Source organism: Petaurus breviceps, unplaced genomic scaffold (genome assembly GCF_028583685.1).
Source record: "Petaurus breviceps papuanus isolate PSGF00001 unplaced genomic scaffold, PetGlider_PUasm1.0 91133, whole genome shotgun sequence".
In the NCBI taxonomy this organism is placed as follows: domain Eukaryota; kingdom Metazoa; phylum Chordata; class Mammalia; order Diprotodontia; family Petauridae; genus Petaurus; species Petaurus breviceps.
The window spans coordinates 68,728,438-68,755,628 of NW_027187419.1; the positions used below are offsets into that span (position 1 = coordinate 68,728,438).

The 27,191-nt window shown below is 38.6% G+C and overlaps 1 protein-coding gene and 1 pseudogene across 10 annotated transcripts in view; one reads left to right on the forward strand and one right to left on the reverse strand.

Moving 5' to 3' along the window:
* Positions 1–27,191, forward strand: part of LOC138155417 (biogenesis of lysosome-related organelles complex 1 subunit 2 pseudogene) — a 964,561-nt pseudogene that overhangs the window by 722,301 nt on the left and 215,069 nt on the right.
* STARD13 (StAR related lipid transfer domain containing 13) overlaps positions 1–27,191 on the reverse strand; it is a 750,493-nt gene that overhangs the window by 282,232 nt on the left and 441,070 nt on the right. For 2 of the 10 annotated variants that reach the window (XM_069080663.1, XM_069080658.1), the window contains exon 1: positions 22,973–23,728. The exons of 4 other annotated variants lie outside the window; for them this stretch is intronic. Coding sequence is in view for 1 of the 6 variants with exons in the window: in XM_069080656.1 (XP_068936757.1) it covers positions 12,956–13,079 (124 nt within the window). In the remaining 5 variants the exon portion in view is untranslated. Of the gene's footprint in view, positions 1–12,955; positions 13,948–22,972; positions 23,729–27,191 lie in introns of those variants that run through there. 4 more of the 10 variants (XM_069080660.1, XM_069080661.1, XM_069080656.1 and 1 more) reach the window with 3 other exon arrangements.

Genomic DNA, 27,191 nt, shown 5'->3' on the forward strand with positions numbered 1-27,191 from the left:
AGCAAATATTAAGGCCTACTATATGGTAGGCTTTGGGGATACAAAGATAAAATTAGACATAGTCCCTATCTTCAATGAATATTTAGTTTTAGGGAGTGTACTGGTGCCACCTTGTATTAGCTCCTAAGAACTGATTATTAAATTTTCACTGTGAACAGACACCTTGGCAATTGGTAAATGCTACAAATTAGAACTTGGCTTTATTGTTTTGTTGATTGTCTAGACTTAAAAAGATGATGGAGAAACTGTTAATGTAGATTAAACTATAAATATAGAGTATGTCATGCCTAGAATTCTGGAGAGCTGATTGCTAAACATTTACCCATACATTCTATGACATAAGACCTATTCCTAGAAAATGAAAATAAAAACTAAGTAAATAGGTGAGGTCTTTATAGAATGGCATGAGGGATATGAGGAAAAGAGCTTATTTCTAGCTAAGACGATCACAAAAGGTATTATACCTGAGCTGGGTCTTGACATAAGGAAAGGATCTCAGCACATGGAGAAGTAATTGGAGGGTGGGTCTTAGTGGTTGAATTTCATTACAAATATGGGGGACATTATAGTAGAAGACATGGTGACAGAATCACAGGGGAAAAAGTCAGAAAAGAGACAGTCCAATTTGACTAAAATATAAAGTATGAGTTTATATATGGGAACAAACTACCTCTTTCTTCAAATGAGCTCTGAAATCCAATAAAGTGAATACCTAAAAACATATGGCATATGTTCAATGGCTATTATGAACCTATTCTCTGTAATGAGCTAAAATTGCCCTTCTATCATCATCTCAAGGGTCTCTGTTAGTTCTGAATATTAATCCATTTAAAATCAGGAGTTTTTGTGGTTTTCCTTGTGGGGCTTCATTTATTCATTCACTTATTTGACAAGTGTTTGTTGAAGGATAGGGCACTGTGCCGTGCTGCTTTTCTGTCTTTCAAAAGTAGTAGTTTACAGAAAGATCATATGGAGGAGTTGAAAGGAGAGAATGAGAAGACAGAAGATATGTGTTTTGTCACATGCTGCCACTAAGTTGATTAGCGATCTTGGGCAAATCTTTCCTTCGAGCTTTTTTCCTCAAGTGTAAAATAACAGTGCTAGACTTTAAAAAAAATCTTTTTGGTCATTTCTAGCTCTAAAATTTTATGTGTACCAACTTCCATTAATGGTCCCCAGTTACCCATGAAATACTGATACCAGCTTTGACTCTTCCCTCATCCTCCACATCCAATCCCTTGTCACTTCTGCAACTCTCACACCCCTTTCTTCCTTCCCATTCCTATTTCTACTCCCTTAATTTATGCTGTATTACCTACTAAATGGAATTTGGTGATTGCTTACTAACCAGTTTCCCTGTTTCCAATCTTAACTCCAATTTACTTCCAGATTAATCTTCTTTATCTAATCATGGCGTCCACTAGACACTTCCCCACTCCCCTAAACAAACCCAGTACTGAAATCCAAACTTTTCTGTCCGACATTCAGTGCCCTTCACAATATATCTTAAACTTATCTTTCCAGTCTTATTTCCTACTACTCTCTCCTTCTTATACTCTAAACTCCAGCAAAACTGCACTCACTCTTTCATAAACAAATCTCACGCTGTATCACTTCTTTGCCTTTACTTATTTAGACCCTTTATCTAGAATGTACTCCTTACATGCCCACTGCTCCCTCCTGAAATACTACTCGTCTTTCAAGACCTAGCTCAAATGTTACTTCTTCCCTGTGGGTCTTTTTGACCTCTCCACTCAAAAGGGATTGCTTCCTAATTCAGCAAATATGCATTAAATATCTACTTATGAGGTACAGTATAAGGCTCAGCACTAGAGCTGGGGATGTAGAGGATATAGAAACAAAAGGGCCCTAGCTCTTAAGGAGATTACTTTCTACTAGCGTGTAATTCTATTATATATTCTAACTGATGGCACTTAGTCATCTTCTAAAAGCTACCATTAGATGTGTTGTAAGGTGAGTACATTTGGACATCAACTACCATTTATTAAGCACCTATATTATATTATTATAAATTAATAATACATAATTAATAATTATATTCTATATTCTAGTATATTATGCTATATTATGTAAACACCTAAATTATGTGCCAGGCACTGTGCTAATAAACACTGGGGATTCAAAGAAAGGCAGAAAAAGTCCCTACTCTCAAGGAGCTCACAATCTAATGGGGGAAATATGCAAGAAACTACCTGCAAACAAAATATGAACATGATGAACTGGGGGTAGCTTTGGAGAGAAGGCACTAAAATGAAGGATATGATTTACATTAGCAAGAAAGGCCTATGTCAATTGATATTATAACCAAGGAGGACAGCCATATAGTCAAGTCTGGAAGCATGCAGGGGTGCTCACATGAATTGCTGGATAGTTCAATCATGAAAGTATGTATTCACTAGCACAAGTTTAAAACCTAGGTCCCTAAGATTATGGCTGAGATTTCCATAACCAAGTTACATCATATCACTCAACTTTAATACACATTATGTGTGTCTTGAACATTCGGTATTTTCTAGACCAAAGGTTGTCATAGTATAGTCCAGGAACCTCCTGGTCAAAATTATTTTCTTAATACTACTATGACATTTTAATTTCTGATCTGGTAGATATTGCTGGATATATCCCACATTAAAAATGCTCTTAAGAGGGTCCTTTATTTTTGAGACTGTAAAGGGGTCCTCAGACAAAAAAAGCTTGAGAACAGTTGCTCTATATAATGCAGACAGGAAGTCAGCATTGGAGTCAGGAAAAACTGTGGCCAAGGCTTGCCTCTGACATATTAGTTGTGCTACCATGAGCAAGTAACCTAACTTTTCAGTCCTCTAGGCCAGAAATATTTATCAAAATAAAAAATATATAGATATAATAGAACATAGAAAATGTTAATATGTGGTTTTCTAAGCCAATACACAGTCTGCAGAAATCCTTATGTACTGTTTGGTGGCCCTCTGTTTCTATTTGAATTTGATACCACTGCTCTAGACAACCCTCTACAATACTAAGGCTGTAAATTACTCATCAATTTTCCAGACTTCTCTCTCCCCACCCAAAAACCAAAAAAAAAAAACATAAATTCAAGAACAATGCAAGACAGTCCAGGAATTTGTGGCTATGGGCAGGACTAGAGAGCAGGTGGCTTGTGATGTTTTTTGTATATGTTTGGAAATGAGGTACTTTAGCACTCAAAATGTTCTAGCAACTAATTTATGCTCAAGTGTGACAATTGCTGGGGTGGGTTTTTTTGTTTTTTGGGGTTTTGGTTTTTTACACATTTTGTCCTGGTTATAAGCTCCTTAGGGAAGAAAATAAACCACACTAACCAGAAATATGCTGCAGCTCTTTCAAATATCTAAGGATACAAAAGGAAGATGGATTGCATTTTTGCTCAGTTATTTCACTTCCAGTTTTGTAGTCTGCTCCTCCAATATCAACTCAAGGTTGAAATTATGAAGTGTTCTTTACATGGCCCATTAAACAGTCTGCTCACTTAACTGATATATTAAGTTGTCTTTTAAATAAACTCTAGAGTACACATGAATGCTTTTACAACATCTAGCAAACCAAGAAGTTTGTTATTTAGAAAATTTTTAAAAAAATCCACCCAAACTGAAATGATTGTCAAATATTGATCTTGTTTTGAATTTGGTGGTTGCAATAAAAAACCAACTTCAATATCAAAAAGAGAACCATTCTATGTTGCAGTATAATGACAAAAGGCCTAATCTTTTTTGGATATAAACCATATCAAAATTGACTAGGAATGCTAAGTGATGGGGGAATAAATAAAAGGCCACAGCAACAATAGTGTTGTATTCAGCATTTTTCTTGACATAAAATGAAGGGTACAAGAGAGATAGTGTGGCCTGGTGAATGGATGACGATCTTAAATTCAGGAAGACCTGAATTCAAATCTAGTCTCTCCAGCATCCTGGGTCCAACACTGGCCAGATTGTCTAAACTTTGTGTGCCCCAGGCAACTCTCTAAAACTGTAAGTTGCAGAACACCTGCCTATTTGTACAGGTAGAGTAAACTTCCTCACCCCGGGTTCCCTACACTCATAAAATCACAGGTCCTGATCATCCTTTCACCCCAAAACAAAAACAGAGATAGGGGCCACAGGGTTTCCATAATGGAATAATTCATTCCTGACACTGGTGATAAACTCAATTACATTTTAGCTATTATTTATTAGGTGCCTACTATGTACAAAACCTAATATGTCACAGCATCAAACTGTTAAGTGCCATTATACTGAATCTCTAGCCAAACAAAATATTTTATACTGCAAAAGGGAAAGGTAAAAGTAAAAATAAAATATTTAAGAAGACATAAAAGAAGTGGAAGAAAATAAAACAAATGAACTTTCAATCATGTTTTGTTTTCTACCCTGTTACAGTTCCATCTTCTGTCACAGGAGTTTCTTAACCTCAGATCCATAGCTCTCCAAAGGATCAGGGAATAGATTCCAAAAGGGATTTGGAAGAGGAAAAAGATTACATCTTTATTTTCACTAACCTCTAATTTTAAATTCAGCATTTCCTTCAATTGTGACTTTTTTAGGAAAAACATTCTTCTTAAAATGAGTCCATAAGCTCCACCAGACTGCCCAAGCCATCCTTGACATAAACAAAAAGGATCATAGATCTTGAGCCAGGGGGACTTCAGAGGATATTTAGTCCAATCCCCAAAAGATAAAGGAGCTGAGGCCAAGGGGTTTAATAAATAATTTGCCCAAGGTCACACAACTAGTAATTGTAAGATGTAGGATTTGAACCCAAGTCCTCTGTTTCACTGAAACCTTGCAGTAGCCTCTCAAAACCATAACACTACTGAAATGATGGTAAGCTTAAAGCAGATATACTTTTCAGGGTCTGCAAAAGTAGAGAGGTGAATCTGGCCTCAGAACTTAACACAAAAAAAAACTAGCCATGTGACCTTGGGCTAGTCACTTAACCCCAATTGCCCTACATTGCCCCCTCCAAAAAAAAGCAAAAAAAAAAAAAGTAGAGAGTTGTCTTGAGTACAAAGCAAGGATATTGGGAAAGGGAAGCCCTAGATGGTGAGTCTATTGCAAAATTTTGCCTAGGGGCTCAGAATCTCAAGTCATACCACTAAGTACAAACTTTTATAGTTGTAATATATGTCAGTTCAAGCAAGTGCTGCTTTCTACCTTCATACCTGAATATCCTATGAATATTTCCTAATATGACGATACAATCATCTGGCTGAAGTTTTGTTTGTTAACATAAATCACTTCCAAATGTATTTACCTTAGAACAGATGAAAAAGAAACTGACTGAGTAGGATGGTCTAGTTTGGCTGACATTGTCCTCTGATTTTGGATATCACAGAATATATTTAATGAGGTACTTTTTATAGTTTAGATTTTACTTTTGATCATACTGTACATTAAAGTCACAATCTAATGTTTACATCACATCACAGGATGCTATTGTTGACACTCTAGGGGGAGAACCTATTTTGACAGGATAAGAACTCATTCAAATTTGGCTGAATTAGATTTTCTAACCAAACTCACACTTTTCAAGATTTTGAGTTAATTTTTGGCAGCATATAGCTTCCTGTATCTAAGAGAAATTACTTTTAAAATTAGACCATAAAAAGATAAAGTTTTGGACATCAATTAGCTTGCAACCCATCTAAATATTGTTTTGTGTGTGTAAAGGAATTAGACATATGGATTAAATCTCCATTAAAACAGAGCAGGGCTTTTAAAATGAATGGGGTAAAAAGAGAGTTTTGGAAAATTCACTTAGCTGTTCTCACACCTTCAAACTTCTAAAAAGCAGATTAAACTGATTATAGACACCAAAAGCTAAAGGGGACACTCTTTGCTAGAGAATTTGTTGATGGAGTTGGTTCAGTTATAAGGGACAGCTAATTAAGAGAAGACAGATGACAGAACACCTGCCATCCACCCATCTTAGAAAAAACTCATTTATAGCGTGGGCCTATAGTAGACCTAAAAACATCATTCATGTACATGTATGCGCACACGCGTGTGCATGTGTGTGTTGGGTTGAATGAATAGGCCAGCAACCCTGAGCCTGAGGGTCTTCCCCTCCCAGCTTCAATTTTTTTTAATAAAAGGGGCCATCCCTTGACCCACTTCTTAAAGAGGGCTATTCACTGAGTGGGCATTATCTCACTCAAAGTGAGAACCTGAAAAGGCCTTAGCCTAAAAGGGCCAGGGTCTCCCATTGCATCCTGAGCCAACTCCAGTTGTCCTGATGGATATGTGACCACTGGACCCAGACGGTTCTGGAGGAAAAAGTAAGGCTGGTGACCTTGCACACAGCTCTTCCTCACTCAAATCAAAGTTAACTGCAAGTCATGTCATCATTTCCCTGATGTCATGGTCCTTTTTGAAAATGAAGGATAAACATAAGAACAACAGGTAGTAAATATCAGAGGCAGGACCTAGCTGTCTTTCTATTGTACTGTGCTGCAATGCCATATCAGATGGTTCTTCTCTAACTAGAAAAACACACTTAAATCTGAGGATCCTATCAACCTCTATAGATGCCTCCTGAGGTACCTGCCGATGTTGTTCAACACTGGCTTTAGAAAGTACTGATTCATTGTTCTGCCCTGTACAGGGACCACATTACCCAAAGTGGACACTGAGACTTTTGCAAATGATACCAATCATCTATCCCAACTATCATACTGCTGTGGAAGCAATAAAAGGAAGAGCAATGGATAACTAGCCATTAACAAGTACTGCAATCAAAAGTGCTCATCAGAAACAACTACTGATAGGTCCTGTCCCAGGATGGGATCTGGCCCCGAAAGTCAGGTTTCCCAGGGAATGTACAGTGAGGAATGGAATGTATGTAGTCATTACCAGCAGGATAAAGGCATCAGGCTTGACAGTTACAAAAGCCTGAAAGACAGCTGTACAGAAAATGTCAAATGGACCAATACATATGTGGCCAATAAGGACAACTCAATAAGCAACAGCTATGTCTGAAAAGGGCTTGGACAAATCCACTCCAGATGTGAAGTCATGGATCAACAGCTGGAAGATAGATATGCAGACTAGAAATCAAAGAGAGGGTTTACTGAGTTCAGAAGTTTCAAGCACTCTACATGTATCTTCCACTTTTCTAGTTGCCCAAGGTTTGCTTCTGGCAGCGATGGTGGACATTGCAGAGCATTCCCTAGAACCTCCCTGAAACACAGTATAAAGGAAGGCCCCTTTTCTAATAAACCAAGGCACTACTGAATTACTTAATCCAAAGATAATGTTTACACACTCCCAGTCTCTACACATAGAAGAATGGGTTTCAGTATTGAGGTTCTCTTAACCATGCATAGAATTCTTAGCTATTAGGCTAATAATAATCCCTCCAAAGGTATCTGTCAAATGGTCATATGTCCCTCAAAAAAAAGGGCCTATGAAAAAAGCCTATTAACTGTCTGTTCCACAACCACAAACTATTCCTCCCCAATAAGATTAGTATGATTTCAAGTATGGTGAAATTATGAAATCAACTCAGTACAGATGATCCCACTCTCCCTACCAAAAAAAAAATTTTTTTTCAGAGATTCCTGGAAAGGTCCTGCTGTCTACAAAACAGAGCTCTGCTGGGTGTGGTGGTATATGCCTATAATCCTTGCTAAAGAAGAGAGGTTGAGCCTTATGGATTCCCTGAGTTCAGGAGTTCTGAGCTGCAATAGGGTCAAAGCCTGAGAGTAAGTACTAAAATCTAGCACAAATATGGTGTTCCCCTGGGAGAAGAGGGCTACCAGGCTGCCCAAGGAGGGGTGAACCAATCAAGATCAGAAAAATCAGAGCAGGTTAACACTTCTGTGTTGATCACTATTGTGACTGAATTCATTTACAGCCAATAACACTTCCAGGCTACTGTATTTCCAGGCTGGGTGAGATAGAGAGACCCAGTGTCCAAAAAACAAACAAACAAAAAACAAAAAACAAATTAAAAATAGAGCTCCATAAATGATCCCTGATACTGGGGGTGGGGAGAGAAATATTATTTTACTTCACAATTAGCAAAAAGGCACAACATTGAAGCATCCCTGCTAGAACTTAAACATATACTTAGATTCACCTATCACTAAGGTATAAATGACCCTTAGCAACTAGGTAGTACAGAGGACAGACTGACAGGTCAGGAGTCAGGAACATTCATTTCCCTAAATTCAAATCTGGCCTTTAACTCTTACTAACTGTGTGATCATGGTAAAGTCATTTAACCCTGTTGCCTCAGCTCCTCATCTGTAAAATGAGCTGAAGAAGAAAATGACAAACCACTCCAGTATCTTTGCCAAGAAAACCCCAAATGGGGTCACAAAAAGGCAAAATGTGATTGGAATGAGTGAACAACAACAATAATAAATGACCCCTACCATGATTTCTCCTGAAAGCAGATTTTGATAAGTACAACAGAGAAGACATTAGATGCCCTGAAATGTTGGGTGGGTGAGCAGGGCACAAGAGAATGCCTAAAGAACAGAGGATGAGGATACAAACATGTAGCCTAGGCCTTGTGCTAACAGGGACTTTCTCATGAAGAACAACTCAAAGACAGAGATATGGGCTACATTTAGCCCATGAGATTATCCCTCTTCAAGATAATGAGAGTGATGGTCATTAGACACTGACTTTGGAACCTATCATGTGCCTGAAAGTTCCCCAATGTTTTTGGCTCTTTAATGACTGCCTGTTGACCCCTTTGCTCTGCCTCAAATTAAAGCACCAAAGATTCCATCATCAGAATATCCATCTCTGTAACACAGAAGATATGGAAATTAGAAGAAAAATTCCACTAAGAACTTTTCAACTAAGTCATTTAAATAAAACAGTACAGAAAATCTAACAAGGTAATTGGCATGAGAAATATCTTATCATACATTGACACAAATGCCAAAAAAAGTTTAAAAACAAACATAATCAGACCCAATGGGAATCAAGTGAAGAGTGAATACAGTACAGTATAGTGAGAACACTGGCCTTGAGTCCAGCAAAAAATCCATCCTGAGATGCTCCCTAATGGTGGCAGTACTTAGAACCCTCAGGCAATTCAGTCACTAACTTCTCTGGGCCTCAGTTTCTTCCTGTGTAAAATCAGAGGATTGGACTAGATAATCTCTCAAGTCTCTTCTAGCTTTAGAGATATGATGCTATGAAATGGAAATATTTTTGGACTGACTCCACAAGATTATCATGAGGCCAGAATGAGATAAACATGCTACAAAGCTTAAAGAGATATATAAATTCCAATTTTTATTTTGTTGGATTTTAATAAATTAAAAATAAATAAATATTATTGTTAATTAATAAATTAATATAATTAATAAATATGGATTTATTCATATTCATTTTTATTCCAAACATTCACCAATTTTTAACAGAATCTTCCTAACATTTCTTCAGTGAAATGGGTATCTTTGAGCATCATTAACAATTGTTCTTTGAATAGGAAAGACACTTAATCTTTGTTGAAATGAATTGGAACACGATGAGGTACATAGATGGTGCTTTGGGCATGGAGTCATAAAGACCTGAGTCCAACTGCAGTCTTGGACACTTACTAGCTGTATGACCCTGGGCAAGTTACTTAACTGCTGTCTGCCTCAGTTGCCCTAAATGGGGGGGTAAAAATAAACATTATTATAAATGGGGATAATAATAGCACCTACTTCCCAGGGTTGATTTGCAGATTAAATGAGATATTTGTTAAGAACTTAGCCCAGTGCCTGGCATATAGTAGGTACTTAAATTCTTGTTTGCTTTCTTCCACATTGGTCCTTTTTCTTTGCTATCAAGATATGTTTGAAAGAGTCCGTTTTTGTCTCCTAAGTGCCCTCAACCTGAATAAAAGCTTAGGGATTTTGATGTATTTCAGTAGTATTACTTGTTAATCTCTAGTTGTGGTTCGAAGTCCAGCCCTCTCGACCAGTATAAAAGTCAGGTAGAAGAGAAACAGAAGAAAGGTTTTCCCCAACTTCAATTCATATAAAGGCTCACTGTTAACAAATAGAAGAATCAGCTGCCTCCATGAGGAGTGAGCCAACAAACAATAGCTTCCTTTAAATCAATTTCCTCCATTAACTGTAATGAGAAAGGAATATTTGCTGAAGTTGGAGAAATAACAACATGAACAGGATAAGAAAAAGCTAATAACCCTAAAATCACCATTTGTCAAGTAAACGCCATCTGTAGGCATATTCGTTTATCTGGCCTTTCTGATGTCAACTAGGCAATCACATATGAAGGGTGCTTTTATTGAAAATAGATTCTAAAATTAATAACTTAAGTAGTTCTGGGTCTAGTGGCCAAAGTTTGGCATTCCAACCACCTTAGGAAGAAAATATGAATAAATCAATTTGCATTGAAAAGCTCCTTCATGAAGCTGGCTGGGCAATGTGGCGGGTATCCCAGCCTGTTCAGAGGAGCAGAAGATGAGCTTTGTTTTGCAGAAGACTGCTTGGTCCCAGTTGAATAATCTGCTGGTACTCACTGTTAGCAAAGCAGTAAATAGATTATGGGTAAACAGATATTAACATTCTGATTAAACATTTTAAAACCTCACACCCATATTTAAATACACACAGAGACAAAAAATCATGTTAGGCTGAGGGAGCTCTTAGTATTCTCATTCTTGGAACCAATTCTACCCTTAATTGCTATATATAGATCCATAGCCTGAAATGCATATCAGCCACACATTTACCAGAAGCAAACCTTCTAAACTCTCTTACTCTGGCCTAGTCTAAGGTTCTTAACAACATTCTAATACAGAACCAAATTCAATTGGATAACTGACCTAGCTCTACGATTACTAACCAACTTTACTTTTTATGATTATTCAATTACTGTTTCTTATCCCCACGTATTTCCTTTGGAAAAAGACCAGGCTACAGAGTCATCTTTTTATACCAACCATAAAAATACAGTCTTCTTGGAAAGATTCCCTCTAGTTTCCTTAAGATCCACTGATTGAAAAATTTAAAGAAAAGTCACAATGAAAGAGATATTTTTAATAAGCTTTCTGGGTTTGAAATCTTGGTGTGAAGCCTAAAAGCTTACTAGGCCACAAACATTTTTAAAACAATATTATCTTTCTGTGTCACTTTTAGTATTATAACAAGTGAGAATCACAAATAATGAATTCATAAGTAATACCTATAATACATATTATAGTAAACAACATTGACCTTCTTTACTATTTGGAGTCTCCACAAGTTATTCCTAGGTGCAGATGGAGAACCCTACCCTGGGGAGCTTGTGACATGGGGGCATGAAAGATAAAAAGCTGATCCAGGAGATGTGGGACTGAGGTCTTCAGAATTCTGTCTAGACAGATGAGATCCCTTCTATTTCCAGGTCATGCTTAATGCCTGAGGATGGAGTGAGCAGGTTGGATGCATGTAAGGGCAGCACACTCTTAACAAACTATCTGCCTTCCAGTTTAACCAGAGGAGAACATCCCCTTGGGTGGGTGGAAGCAATTGGCAAATCCTTCCATTTCTCTTTGACATTTCCTTTCTCCCCCCACCCCCAAAGTGGAGATCTTTCTCATAGAGCAGATGCCCACCATCTTTCCACACATTCTTCTCCTTTGCCATATGTTGTCTTGCACCTTTTGGGTCACTGCCCACCTCAGGCAATGATGACAGTAAGTCAAAGATGATAAAGCCCCAACAACCCCTGACAAAATAGGCTTGTTTGTTTAGACCAATTTTCATGGTTACCCCAGAAGCCCATCAAGGCACCCGTCAATCCTTTAAACCTTTCCATAACATGTGCTGAACTTCTGATTATTAAGCACATCCTATCCTTTAACATTTAAGGAGAGGGGAGGAGGCACACACTATTTGAAATTCCCAGTGATTTCAGCTTTGAAGTAAGGCTTTCTTCAGTGACCTAAGTAACCTCAGAGTTTTAGCCCTAAGAATAAGGACAGGACACCTGGTAGGGGAAGGGCAAGAACCACCTACTGTTTCTGGCACTGGGTAATGGGTGGGGGGGTGCAGTACTAATCCTCTTATAGGTTGTAAAAGATTCCTTGACTGGTAAAAGTCCTCTCCACTCTCCACCCATGTGCTCTCTCCCCCACCTTCCTTTTGATGAGGACTGTACATTCTAAGAGAACAGGAGATTCCTTTTGCTTGCTACTGCTCTGTGTGTGTGTGTTTTCCTTCACTTGAACTCTGAAATTCTCCTGGACCACCAACCCATTCACCTGTCTCTTTTCTTCTCTGCTCCCAAATACCAAGTACAGAGTTTAAAGCTAACCCCGAGGAGCGTTTATCCTCTTCTCCCAGTACGTCCCCACTCCTTAAACTTGCCTTCCCAGTACTCGTTTCTGAAGGCAACCTGCCCGGCGCTAGGGAAGTCTTGACAAAGTTGGGCAAAGGGAAGCGGTTGAAGAGCCCCGAGGGGCAGTTCAGGATATTAATTCTATGAGATCGCTAGGGGAGGAGGGTTGGGAAGGGGGCATTCAGCCGGCTGTAGGGGGAAGGGGAACAGCCTGGGGAGAGCGCCCACAAGGAATCTCCTCCAGGTAACCCCCCGCATCCTGTGCGCCCTGGGGAGCGCATACGGCTAGTTGGGGAGCGCAGGCGGCTAGCAGCTGTGCCCACCCTCCCGCGAGCTTACTGGGGCTGCGGGGCTGGGTTGGCACCAGGGCTGTCAGAGAGCCCGCCGACTGTGGGGGGCGCGGAGCAGGGACTTACTTCAGTGTGAAGCTGGGGGAGGGGAGGGGACGGGAGGAGGGAAAGAAGAGTTAGTAAACAAGATACTTTAAAAAAAAAAAGTACCCACCAAAAACCTGAGCTAAGAAAACTGGGGGGTGGGGGTGGAGGAGGGGGAGTAAAGAGCGGGTAGGGAATCCTATGTAGCCAGAGCTCACGTCTCCCCCCACAAATCTCAGCGGGACTGACCTGCCAGCCGTCTCTCTCTGACATTTTTCCACAACAAATCCCAGGCTTTGGAAGTGGAGTCCCGTAACTGCTCACTGATTGATCTCCTGAGCTGGGGTTTCAGAGGTTTCCGCTTGCTGGTCATTTTAGATCCGTCTGCATAACGACCAGGCTCCCCACCGCCACCCCCAGCTCTCTCCCGCAATCAGTCTCTTAGCAATTGCCGAAAGAGAGCGCCTCTTTCTCGGAGTCCCAGGACCCGCAGCAGGGGCCACACATGGATCTGCCCAACCAACCTCCTGCACTTGTAGTCTCCACACATCAGAAAGGCAGGGAGGCGTTTTCACTGGGACCGCACCGCATGGCTAACCTGTACGCTTCATCAACTCTAAGGCTCCATTTCCCCACTTTCCCTGTTGTTCCCTCCCCTCCCAGCTCCTCTCTCTGGGTCTGTCTAGAGTCCCTGATTCCTTCCAGGACCGTGCTCTCCTCTCTCTCTCTCTCTTTCTTCCCTCCCTCCCTCCGGAGCTTAAGAGTCTGGACCAGATGTGCAGCAACTTAGAGAGTTTCCACCACCCTTATTCAATTTCACTCGCAGAGCACAGGGGGCTCTACTCCTTTCTCCTCCTTCTACCTATTTCTTGATTTCCTGTATTTTTCTGCCTAAAAGACTTTTAAAACGTTTAAACAATGTACCCTAGCTGGCCTCCCTAAAATTGTAACTATCACTGTTCTCCTGTGTTCGTGCCACGTGATATCAATTATTTTAACTGCCATCCTGTTGTCTTGAATTCATTTGGGACTTCATGATAATTTGGGGAGAAGGGTGTTTTTCAGGTGTGGTGCTTGAATCATGATGCAGCCGTTAACTTTTTCACGTTTTTTTTTTTAATCTATCACTAGACTTGCATGAGAGGAAACAAGCAAAATTTTGCATTTTGAATAAATAGAAAATAAGCAGCAGCATGAAACAGCAGAGAGAGAACTATCCTCAAAGCTAGGAAGCCTTTGGATTCAAGTTCCACCCCTGGTCCAAGCTATCTGTGTGACCTTGGACAAGTCACTTATCCTCTCAATGGCATTATATATAATATATATCTATATATAATAATATAATATAATACATAAAAATATAGACCTTAACTTCCTGATCTGCATTGAGAGAGGGAAATTCCTCACTGGGAGTTACTTATACAACAAGATTAGTAGCCTAGTTCAAAAATGAGAAAAAAAATGAATTTTTCAAAAGAAAGGTAGCAGTGGCATGGCACAGTGGATAAAAGGTTGATCTTGAAGGCAGGGAGAGCTGGGTTCAAGTCCTCCCACAGAAACTTATTGGCTGTGGTGCTCAAGACAGCTTGCCTAACTTTTCTGTGCCTCCGTAGGACTTAACCTACTAAGTCCATTATGGTTCAGATCTGCCAGTCCCTCACAGATCTTCTCTGATTGAAATGTAAAAGTCAAATAGGATATGTAATCTGTTCATAAAGGGTTTTTTTACGCTATACCAAAAGATCAAGTTCTTTGTACAATTAATGAGACACATGAGGAAAGTAGTATATGAAACCAGAAGATTTTTAGTTATTGTAGCCAGTGGAAGGGGTGAACTGCACAGTACGCAGTAGGAATATAATCACTAACTTTAATATGCATTGGGGTGGGGGTGAGAAGGAAATATTTTCTGCTGGTTAGAATATTGGAAAAGGGGTATATCAAGCTCTCAGTTTGACTAGGCTTTTCAAGAAATCTATAGCAGTGTTTTGACCACGTTATTTAACTAGTCTTTTGGGACCTAATATATAAATATGTTGTATATACGTAAAATGGGTACAAGTACCACCTTCAGACTGGGGGAGGGGAGGCAATGCTCTAAAGATTACCAAGGTCATGTTTCTAAAGTGCATTAAGGTTAAGAGAAAGTCATTATTTCAATATTGGCAGCATTGAATGATCTATTTGATATAAACCTTAGGTTTGGAAAAAGTGACTGGGATACTTCAACTACCTCAGGAACGCAATCATATTAGGCTCTGAGATTCAAAGACAAAAAAGCAAAAACAGTCCCTGCTTTTAAGGGGCTTCTATTTTACTGGGGCATAAAACAGGTAAACAGATATAAATATTCAGGATAATTTGAAAAGAGAATGATTGGGCTTTAACAATTAGGAAGAATTCGGAAAGGTTTCCTGCAGAAGGTGGTACATTACAAAGTAAAGCTAGTCTAATTTTTCCTTTTTTCTAAATGTCTTTCTATCAGTCTCACACGCATTGAAAAATTAACTGACATTTTCTTCTAGATCACTTTCCATATGCATTGACAATTAACGAAAAGTATTTCACTGCACATATGCTATAAATTGCTTCTGACCTGGGGTGAGGAAGCCAATAACTATCTGCAGGGCTGCCTTCTACCGAATACATTAGTTCATATTTCTAGTGGAAATTGGAAGGAAAGTCAGTAAGAACAGCCTTTATTACTTAAAAAATCCAAGTACATTCTTGTAGTTTTATTACTTACTATCCATAGCTGTGCAGACATCTGAGCTGGGTTTGAAATTCTTTTTCAAAAAAATTTTTTGGTCCTGTGCTAGTATTTTAAAGTTTTAAAATTGTTCATTGGAAGGCAATAAATCACAGATCAGAAATGGACACAAAAACAGGGAAATATGCATAGCTACAGTCCAATCCAGATTGCCTTCTGAACTTATGCCAAATACCCTTTTGATTACATCCTCTGCTTTGTATGCATGTAACTGGTAACATAAATGCTCTGCTAGGCATGGGATTTCTGTTATCTAAAGTGACTGCTATACAGTATAACAACAAAATGTTTAACAATTACATTCCCAGGGAGAAGCTGTGTTGTATTTAACTCTAAAAGATATCCCTATTTGGATTAAACAAAGTCAGAAGCTGTAACATTATCCACACAAGTGGGGCAAGAAAGCATGGGAGCAGGCAAGTCATTTCACTGCTCATTTAGCTCCAAGGATTCCAATCCCCCTACTGTTTCCTAATCTGATATTTTTTCCCCAGAAGCCACTGAGTAGTGTTTGTCTCAAAGTAAATGGAGTTTACATAAATGAGTAACTTAGAGATGAATTCTGGTTTTACCAATTTGTGTGGCTTCAGTTTTTCAAGTGGGAACGAATTTAGAATTAGTGAAAAGGTAAGAAAATTGAAATCACCTTGTCATTCCAGGGTCTTAAGGCTTCTATACATACAAAGCACCAAACAATTAGTTACTAATGGACTTTCTCAAGTTTGATGGACAATTTTCTTGAATGGTCAGGCCTAGTTCTCACAATTTAAAACATCTGTTGTTATATTAAAGTGAAACAAATAAAAACATAATGGTTGGTAGCAAAACATACACCTATTCTGAGTTCTTCCTTTCTTCAGTCTCCCAGCCTAGGTAATTAAGACATACCACAAACACAGCCAAAGGCAACACAGTTAAGCAGTCCTGCAAAAACCCACCCATCTGCACCTCTTTAGCACCTACAGCTTGAATACCAAATTGACTTGTGAGCTCCTTTCTCTCCTTCCTACAATAACAGCTGACACTTCATATGGCACTTTCTCTCAAGCTCCTTGAGGGCAGGATTTTGGTGTTGTGTGTTTGTGTGTGTGTGTGTGATCTTTTCCTTACATGGGGCTTTGCACAGAGTAAGGGGGCATTGTTTATCAGTTTGAAGGCTTATTGATTATTGATTGATTTTTTTTGCCAACCAATTTACAGAAAGCTGGCCTTTAAACCAGAAAGGCCTGTCTTCAAGTCCTGTTTCTGATGTAATTTGGCTATGTGACCCTGGATAAGTCATGACCTCTCAGTCTTCTGGGTAAGTTTGTAAGACTATATGACAGGCAGAGAGAAACTGACCTGCATTGTAAAAGGATCTTTCTCTTACCAATATAATCACAGGTCCAGTCCCTATTCTCTGCTATCTTATTTGATCTTTGCAACGACACTAATACAGGCATTAGTATTTCCATTTTTCAGCTGAGGAGCCTGAGTGACTTATCAGAAGTCACACATTAAGAACTGACTGAGACAGGATTTGAACCCAGGCCTCTCCTTACCCAAGGCCCAATGTACTTTTCACTACTCTATAATGCCTCCATGAATGATACCAGTCTTATTCCACCCCCTTCTTCCAACCCTGAATGTCTGGGTTGGTCCTATACCAAACATTATTTGAACCCATTTTATGCCTGCCTCCTTTCTTTCCACTCATTCATGGTGTCAGGTGTTACATGTCACTGAGAAGGCAATGAAGCTGATGCTAACTATCAGCAGGGCCTAAAGTCTTGGCTCAAGGAGAGTCAACCACCCCATTCCTGATGGCGCCATGCCAGGGAGCAGCTGTTCCTCAGTATTCCATGGCTAGGGGCCATCATTTCAAGCTCTGCTGCAGTGTTTTATAAAGCATTTCTTCTAACTTTCCTGCCTACAATGGCCTCATTTTAGTTCCTTACATGGTAGCAGCTTGGGTAGCTATCTATGAACCATCTCTCCAGACATCCAGACTCAGGGCAGGTATGAGCCAATGAAGATGCTTTACAGGAAACAATGCATTCTCTTGGCTACATTTCAAGACTTGAGAGTTGTCGAGTTTGCACTTTTTAAAAAAAAATGTTACATGCATTTTGTTTTGCTTTGTTTTTGGTCTGAAGTCATGCTTTCATTAACATGGAGAATTTCCAGTGTAGAAATTCCCTAAACACATAGAGATCAGCAACTTACTCATAACTTAAAACTCAGAGAGTTGCCTGTGGGTCTGAGAGGTTAAGTGATTGGTCTATAGTCACACAGTTAATATGTAGCAAAGACAGGCTTTGAACTCCAGGTTGTCTTGACTTCAAAAACCAGCTTTCCATGATATCATGCTGCCTCTCTGTGTCATATGTGGCATAAGCTAATGTGATTAATATTACCAGTGAGGAAGATGATTTCTCTCAAAGTCCCCCATCTCTTTTCCTGCCAGTCACCACCATTAACTCAGTCTGCCATGTCAGAAATGTTTCTGTTTGTCATCTTTGATTCTTCCCACTCCCTATCAATGTCTATTGATTCTGCCTCTGCAGTATCTCTAGGACCCATTCATTCCCTCATCACAACCCACTTGGACTTGTGTGGTAATCTCTTTCTGAAAATACATTTTTATTGCTATCTTTTGTTTATACATATCCTAGATTTTTCTCCATATCCCCTCTCCCAGAGAGCCACCCCTTATAATAAATGATTCTTGAAGGAGGAAGAAGAGAAAAAAAAGTTGATCAAAGTTGATCAACACATTGAAAAAAAATCTGGTTCTGTAATGTAGTGTTCCACACACATGGACCCTGCCCTCTACAAAGAAAAGGAAGTATCTTCTTATATCTTGTGGGGGGGGGGTCAATCTTGTTCTTTATAATTATGCATCATTCATTTTAAAATTGTTTTTGGTGGTTCTATTTATAGCAACAAAAACAAATAATTAGCATTTATATATTTCCTGCTTTGTGTCAGGTTCTGTACCAAATGTTTTACAAATATTATTTTATCCTTAAAATAATACTGGGAGGTTGGTGCTATTATACTCCCTATTTAACAATTGAGGAAACTGAGACAGAGGTTAAGTGAATTACCAGGGTAGCACAGCTATAGTAAGTGTCTGAGGTGGGATTTGAACTCAGATCTTCTTGGCTCCAGTCCTAATTCTATATCTACTGTTATAAGCACTGGATTCATGGCTCTGGCTACTTCAGTTTGCATATATTCATGAAAATCTTTCCATTTCTTTCTAAATTATTCTGTAGTTACTTCTTAATAGTCCTTTCTAAATTTCATACTTCCTCCTCTTCAGTCTGTCTTCCATACCACTACCAGTCTAGATCCAGCTATGTCATTCCTCTGCTCAAAAATCAACAGTACCACCTTGATGCCCACAGTGCCAATTGACTGACATTCAAATACCTTCACTTACAGTTCTCCCCTACACTCTAAGCTCCTTCTGTATTGGACTCTGAATTTCTAACATACTTTCCCAGCTCACAGACATTATATTCTTTATACCTGAATTTATTATACCTCCCTCTTCCTCTTTGCCTTTTGAATTTTCACCCATCTGAACTGAACCAATTTAAATTCTTCTTATAGTAAATGTTATCTCTTCTGTGAATCCTTTGTTGACTTCCCCAATACCACCCCAGTTGATAATTATCTTCTTTGTGTACTTTGTTCTACATATTTCTATTGCATCTATCATTCAATATTGCATACTTCAATTTTTTGTGTTTGGGTCTTTTCTCCCAGAAAGTATACAATATAGTCTCCATGAGGCCAGGGATAATGTCCCATATAAACTTGGTGTCACCTTGACACATAGCCCAGTACTCTATAACTTTGGTCAACATAACCAATTTGCCATTGTCCCCATGGATAAATTAACTGTTATTCTTTCTTTAGCTTCCTTTCCCCTTCTTTGTCAACTAGAATGTCTTTAGATAGTTAGATGCCTTGGTTGCAGGCTGCTGTGACAGCTGTCAGTTCTTTATTGCTAATGAAAACCCTTGGCTGTGTATAGGGATTCCATGGTGTGTATACCTTGAGAACATATAGTAACTTCAAATATATAGCAAGTCTTTGCTGATATTCATGGACTCTTTAGTCCAAGAGTTTCCTAGGGGCTTGAAAATATCCTACAGCAGCCATCAGAACCTTCCTCCACCTCCCACCCCCACCTTTTTTTGCATGGGAGAATCATGGAGGAGAGGGGAAGGCCCTGGGCTTGGAATCAGAAAACATGGATTTCAGTCTCATCACTACCACTTATTGTGTTCTCTTGATCTGAGAAATCAAGAGATCAGACTAGATGTCTGCTAATGTTCTTTCCATCTTGAACATGCATAATTCTTTATCCTTAAGCATGTCTACTCAATTTGGATCAACATTCACTCATCCTTTACTCACCAAGTAGCTACATTGGGGAAGATCTTTTGGTTGTCTCAGAGGAAAATAGACGATTCAGATATGGTCTCTGCACTCAAGAAAGTTCCATGCTAGTAGGGAGATATAATTCAACTATACTCATAAAATAATAACTTTAATGTAGAATGTAATATGAGTATAAGAAAGATAAAAAGTGGTAAGTAGACCTGGGAGATTCAAGGTTATTTTCAACTGTGGGAATCTGGGAAAGGTACATGGAAGGATAGGTATGATTTCAATAGGTAGAGATGACAGGAAGAGGATGAGGGAGGATATTCCGTGGTCCAGGAACAATACAAATATATGGAGAGACGACTGGCCACACAACCCTATTTTATTTGATGGGTGATGTGGAGTAGAGGGGAAAGAAAGGGAATAAATATCTATATAGTATCTATGTGCTAAGCACTTTTTAGAAATAGCATCTCATTTAATCCTCACAACAATCCTATGAGATAGGTTCTATTATTATTATTCCCATTTTACAGTTGAGGACTCTGAGGCAAGCAAAGATTAAGGGACTTGCTCAGGGTCACACAGCTACTAAGTGTCTAGGGCTGGCTTGAACTCAGGAAGACTCATCTTCCTGACTCCCCAGCCAAGCACTCTCTCCACTGTCACCTAGCTGCCTCAATAAGAGAACGTAAATTCTGAAGAGACTGACGTATCATCTCATCTTGGAGCACCCTCAGTAAACTTCTCAGGGCAGAAATCACTGTGAATAATGACACCACTGGTAAAAAGGGAGTTCAAAGTTGGGTTCAAGTCTTCACTAAAGAAAGATCATTTCCAACTGAAGGAGATGAGGGAGACCATGGAGGAGATAGCATTTGAGTAAATTTATAAATGAAGTATTGGAAAGTCATGGGCAATAAAAATCATATAATTGGTTCTACGTGTGACTGAAACCAATTTTGTGGTTCCACAAGTGCAGGGTAAACAATCCCCTTAAGTAGTGAATTTATAAGAACTATAAAATGCATCCTGATTATAATAAAGAGGTGTGAGAGGCTACTGTCATTGCTACCAAAGGATTTCAAGGAGAGGACAGATTCACATGTTGGTTGGTTTTCTGTTTTGTATTTCCTCCTAATTAAGAGTGACTGCTTCCATCTTTGTAGGATTCTTTCCCTATTGGTGATAAGGATTGTTAGCTTCATTCTTTGGAATCCGGTATATATTTCAACAAGTAATATCTGCTCAAAGATCTCCTATGGTTTCCTGTTACCTGCCATGTAAAATTTAAATTGACGTTCAAGGCCTTAATGGGATGATACTTTCTAGCCTTATCTCATATTACTTCCCCGTACAAATTGTAAGCTTCTGTCAAACTGCCCTCCTCTCTGTCCAAACTGCTGGCCAGTTGGTTTCTGGAACTGAATCCAAATTAATAGAAGGGTTGGATATAGAGGAAAGAACTTTGGATTTCAAGTCAAAGGACTTGGATTAAAATCTTCATTCTGTTGTTTACCATCGGTGTTACCTGAGACATGTAATTTCACTTCTCTGGTCTCAGTATCCTCCTCTGAGGGGCTGAACTAGATGGTCCCTATCCCTTGCAGTTCTAAATCCTATAATCCTCTGGCAGACCACAATTCCACAATTATGAGAGATGAGAATAAAAATTAAATTCTATTCCTTGTTAGTGATAATACAAAATCTAGGGAGAACAAATGGAATTATAAAATGTCTTCAAATAGATTTTTATGAGCCTTGATTTGACAATAATTCAAAAAGTAAGACAAATTAACTTGATTTTTAAAAATATAAAGTATCTTATTATTACCTGAGTGAATAATAAGGGTTTGTTTCAAAAAAGTATTTAGACAAATTAAAATGGCTTTAAATTAATTGCATTTTTTATAGCTTTGCTAGCAATTAATTTTGTTCAATATTTCTCTTCCAATGAGACTTCTTAACTTTTTAGAGTTAATTTTAACAGGAAAAAAATTTGTTTTTAAATGACTCAGGATAATCTTTGTCCATTCATTGCCAATGTTCGTTCTTTTTTCATTAAAAAATTTTAATTCATCTATTTTAAAAAAGAGGCAACACCCATTTAGGTGGCTTGACTAGTCCAGAAATCAAAGTCCCATAATCTTGGGTTTGGAAGAGACCTCTGTGGCTGTGTAACCCAACCCATACCTGAACAGGAATACTCTTTACAAAGTCTCTGAGAAGTGGTCATTCAGCCTTTACTTGAAGACCTTTAATGAGGAGAAATTTAGTACCTTTGAGTGAGTCCATTCCACTCTAGGAGAGCACAACAGTCATAGTATCTTTTTCTTTTTTTTTGGACATCAATTACATTCTCTTCTTTGCAACTTCCACCATTTCCTTCTGGTTCTGTTTTATAAAACTGAGGAACCAATCAAATCACTAATTATCAATTACACCTGCCATTTCATTCAGTATATGTGATAGAGTTCCTTGACCTTGGTAACTTGAATTCAACAAGGGTAAACTATCTCCCTACTTGGGTATAAGCAATCTGTTAATTATTTTTTTGTTCTCTCCTTTCTAGTTCAAAAAACACTCTCCTTGGTAGAAAACAAAAGTCAAAGCCCAAGCAAAACTAGAGTAGTTCTTCCTTTTCTCTGTATTTCAATATTATCACTCCATCTGGCCAAGAAATAGTTCTGTTATTCAAGTCTTTCTCCAGCAGAGTTAATTTTTAAATTAAAAAAAAAAGCCACCTTTTAAAAAATTGTCCTTAACTTTCTTTGTCAACCCTAGTTTTTTTCTGAGCTTTAGTGCTTCTGATTCTATTCTTTTTAAAAATTATTATATTCTGAACTTAAGAAATAAAAAAGGATTTCTATAGCATAGTAAAATAGAAAAAAATGACTGAACTTGAAACTGCAAATCTATTATGTACAACTTGCTATTCCTTTTAAATATATAATGAAGTCATCATGTAACTTTCTTTTTTTCTTCCCTCCTTCCCACCCTAGAGATTGCTATTATTAGACACAAATATGTGTGTGTGATTATATGTGTGTATACATACACACATAAATACACACGTGGAAATATATATATATGTAAAATCATTCAATACCTACTTCTATTTATCACTTCTTTCTCTGGATACAGGTCGTGTCTTCCTTCATAGGTGTCTTGTAGTTATTTGGGTATTTATAACAGTCAATATGACTTCTGCTTCTATTCTTGCAGGACTATACAATTCTCTGCTTCATATTTATCCTTTACTCCTTGCACTTGGTTCTGTTCGTGTCCTTTAAAGTCTAACGTGCTTGTTCAGTTCCCTGTGACCAGTTTCTTCAGACAGCACTCCCTTTTTCTGCCTCATCAGAGTTGTTTCTCTTTATATCTTCACAATTTCATGCTTGAGAGTTTACCATCCTTCCTAGGGTGCTTCCCCTATAGAATTTTAGGCCATGGTATCCTGCCTATTCTTTCATTGAGCCCTTAGAAAACTGCTTTTCAAAAATCATAGTCCACACAACACCTGGCTTTCTCCTCTCTTCTGCAACAAATTGTAGGTTGGAGTGGTCACTTCTCCCCAAGGTTTCCTGCCACGTCCAACCCAGTCCCCAGTTTGCCCTTGGCAGTGGAAATCACATCCAAAATAGAATTTTCCGTTGTTGGTTCTTCTCTCCTTTGAAGGATGAAGTCGTTATTACAACAAGATAAGAAATTGTTAGCTAGTATGCATTTGGCAGAAAGAACTACAGCAGATTCTAATTAATTGAAATTCCTCCATCACTACAACTCTCATGTCTGTGCCAAGCTTGTTATATGTTTCCTGGATTCATCTGTTTTCTCTTTCTGTCCAGCTAGTCTGCAGTATATACTATGATGACAATATTGCTTCTATTTCTCTCTCAGAAGTTCTTCACTCAAATGCTGTCTGCCACACTCCTCTCCCCCTCCCCCACCTCCAGTATTTCCTCACAGGAGTCTACCTTAATATACAATACTATTTTACCATTCCTCAATTTCATTTCCTTGCTACTATTCCAGTTTCTTTTAAGTGGGATCATCTTTTGGTCTCCTGAAACACCTAATTTAAATTCAGAAACGAGGTAATTGTTTGAATTTGTTGCCAATTAGTATTATAGGATATCAGAGGTAGAATCATCTAGGCCAGGATCATCTAGTACAGTCCCGGCATCTTATATATGAGACCCCAGGCAACTAGCCAAAGGTCACACTGAGGCAGGATTTGAACTCAAGTCTTCTGACTTCAAATTCGGGGCTCTATCCATTGCACCCTAAGCTTTTTTTGCTTTCCTTTTTTTCTTGCTTACCTGGGCCAGTACTTAGTTATCATTCACTCAGCTAACATTGATTGATATACTTTGGGCAAAGTGACATTCTAGGGACTATGGAGGACACAAAATGGAAGAGGTGGTAAAAAGTTCATCACTGCTGATTCTCAATGCTGTTGACTGACTAAATGATCTTGGAACTCTTTTTGGGCTCAGATTCTTCCTCTCTGTCAGAACTTCTAAGGTCTCTTCTCACGCTAGTATTCTAGAATTCTATGAATGCTGTCTCTGACCCTGCTTTGAAAATTTTTCTTTGATTTCAGGGGAAAGAGAAATGAGGGGTGCTAGACAAAGTAGGGCAGCTGGCTATACTGGAACATGTTACACAAGAAGATGAAAAGGTCCTACTGTGCACATATGTATATGTGTATATGCATACCTTCTGATCCTACAGAATTCAGCATTAATCATCAAAAAATGTGGAGACTGTATCTTTGAACAGGAAGGATAGGAAGTCAGGAAGACTTGGGTTCAGATCCTGCCTCAGTGTGACCTTAGGCTGGTTGCCTGGTGCCTTATCTATAAAATGCCGGGACTGTACTGGATGATCTTGGTCTAGATGATTCTACCTCTGATGTCCTATAATACTAATTGGCAACAAATTCAAATCGTTACCTCATTTCTGGATTTAAGTTAGGTATTTCAGGCGACCAAAGATGAAAAGAAACAGGGATGGTAGTAAGGAAATGAAAGCGAGGAATGGTAAAATAATATTGTATATTAAGGTAGACTCCTGTGAGGAAATACTGGGGGTGGGGGAGGGGGAGAGGAGTATGGTAGACATACAAACGTATAGTTGGAGGACAGGACTAGACATGTGATTTCATTAATATAGGAAATTCTCAAATGAGGAAACTCCCTCTACCAATGCAGGTGGGCATCTTCTCTGCTACTTGTAACCTTAGAGATGTGCCTAGAGCACCAAGTGCGTTGGCCAAGTCTCAAAGCCAGCATATGCCATAGGTGGGGCTGGAATTGAGGCTTTCTGGCTCTGAGGCTAGCTCTGCTTCTATCCACACAGGCGCTGGACCAAAAACAAAGGAACAGATTTAGGGATCACCTTTTAAAGTTCGTCGTTGACAAATTGACTGTGGTGGGCCGTGGACTTCAGAATAGTCAAGATATTCTTTATGAATGTGATTAGGAATACTTTTGTGCCTTAATCATGACCTTAATCTATGAATGAAAAGACACCCTTTTGGTTCAGATCTGTGATTCCATGAACACAGAGAACTCCTGACAGTAAAAACGCCCTCCACTTATGCCTACTGAACATACAGAAAACTTGTCTGTAACTTAGTCTTAGAGAGTGACCTGAAGTTAAGTGAGAGGTTAAGTGATTTGTGTAGTCACATAGTGCATGTCAGAAGTAGGACATGAATCCAGGTTTTCTTGACCCCAAGGTCAGTTTTCTGTAAGAGTATACATGCATACAGATGCGTATTTATCCACATATATACACATATATACATTGTATATATGTCACACATTACATATTATAATTCAGATGTTTGCATGTATGCATGCATATACACAGGTATGCATTCAATACATATACTTACATAACACATGAGAGAATATATGTATATATATATGAATAATGTGTGTTTATACACATATAATTCATACTATGCTTCCAATAGAACTTGAGGTAGTTCATAGTTAAGTTAAAAATTAAAAAAAAAATTAAAACTAAAAGTTGAAGTGATTAGGGAAATTAATGTCACCAGGCATTTTGAATTCAGTTGTTTTTGTTTTTGGATGGGGGGAAGGCAGGGCAATTGGGGTTGTGTCTGAGGTTGGATTTGAACTCAAGTCCTCCTGACTCCAGGGCCGGTGCTCTATTCACTGTGCCACCTAGCTGCCCTGGATTCAGTTTTTATTATGTTTGAGCACAGAAATTATCTCTGAGTTCCTATCAATTAAGGAAAAAGGAAAAAACACATCAAGTCATTTATAAAATAATCTTGATGGATAATGGGTGATATTATTGTAATTGTTGTTACTTTCATTGTTATTCTTTCTATATTTTGTATTTGAGAAAACTGCAGCTATGCTAATAGCTATTTTCCCTCTATCTTGGCTTTGAATTTGAGGACAATGAATATGAAAAATTCTGCAATAAAATGTCAATATTTGAAGTATTTAACAATCTTTGATGATTAAAGTCAATTGGGGAAAATGAAGTGGGATGGAGTATATGGGGTAGCAGTTAGGGAGCAGAGTGTGGGGCAGAGCTGAATTGATAATGGGTGAGGCTAAAAAAGGGCAACAAGATTTTTGTTTGTAAGCATGTCCAGTACCAGAGAACGAGTCAAGCACAAGACTAGGCCTAATCTAAGTGGACTCTTTGGACATAAGGCTGGTCAGAATCTTGGCTTCAGTTCCACGGATGACAACAAAAGTATGGTAATCACCTAGGGGAGATACAATATAGAATAGTTGGAAAGTTCAAAATAGAATATCCTTGGAGCAAAAATTATTTCCATTGGCATTAATTAGAAGGAAGAAGGAGCAGGCTTGATAGAATATCTCAAAAGAACTACCATTGAATAATAGTTGTCTTTTGCATTATTTATTATGAAAAGGAGCTGTCTCTTCAGTTGAGATTTTCTCTTTTCCCACACATATAATAATTCAATCTTACTTAAATTGGTTCTCTAAGAGGAATTAAACTTGGTCACAGATGACTGTTTAAAAACCACGTTCAACATTCCGATGTGTCCCATACACTAATTTTATAGATCAGGAAACTGAGGCCCAAAAAATGTAAGTGATTTGTCCAGGATCATACAGCTAGTAAGCATCTAAGTCAGCATTTGAACCCAAATCTTTGTGACTCCAAGTCCAGTGCCTTATCTACTACACTGTGCTACTATATTTGTCCACTATACAGTGTCCCCTCTCACTGGGGATGGTATGTGACTCCCACATCCCCAGTAACACACACACACACACACACACACACACACACACACACACACACACA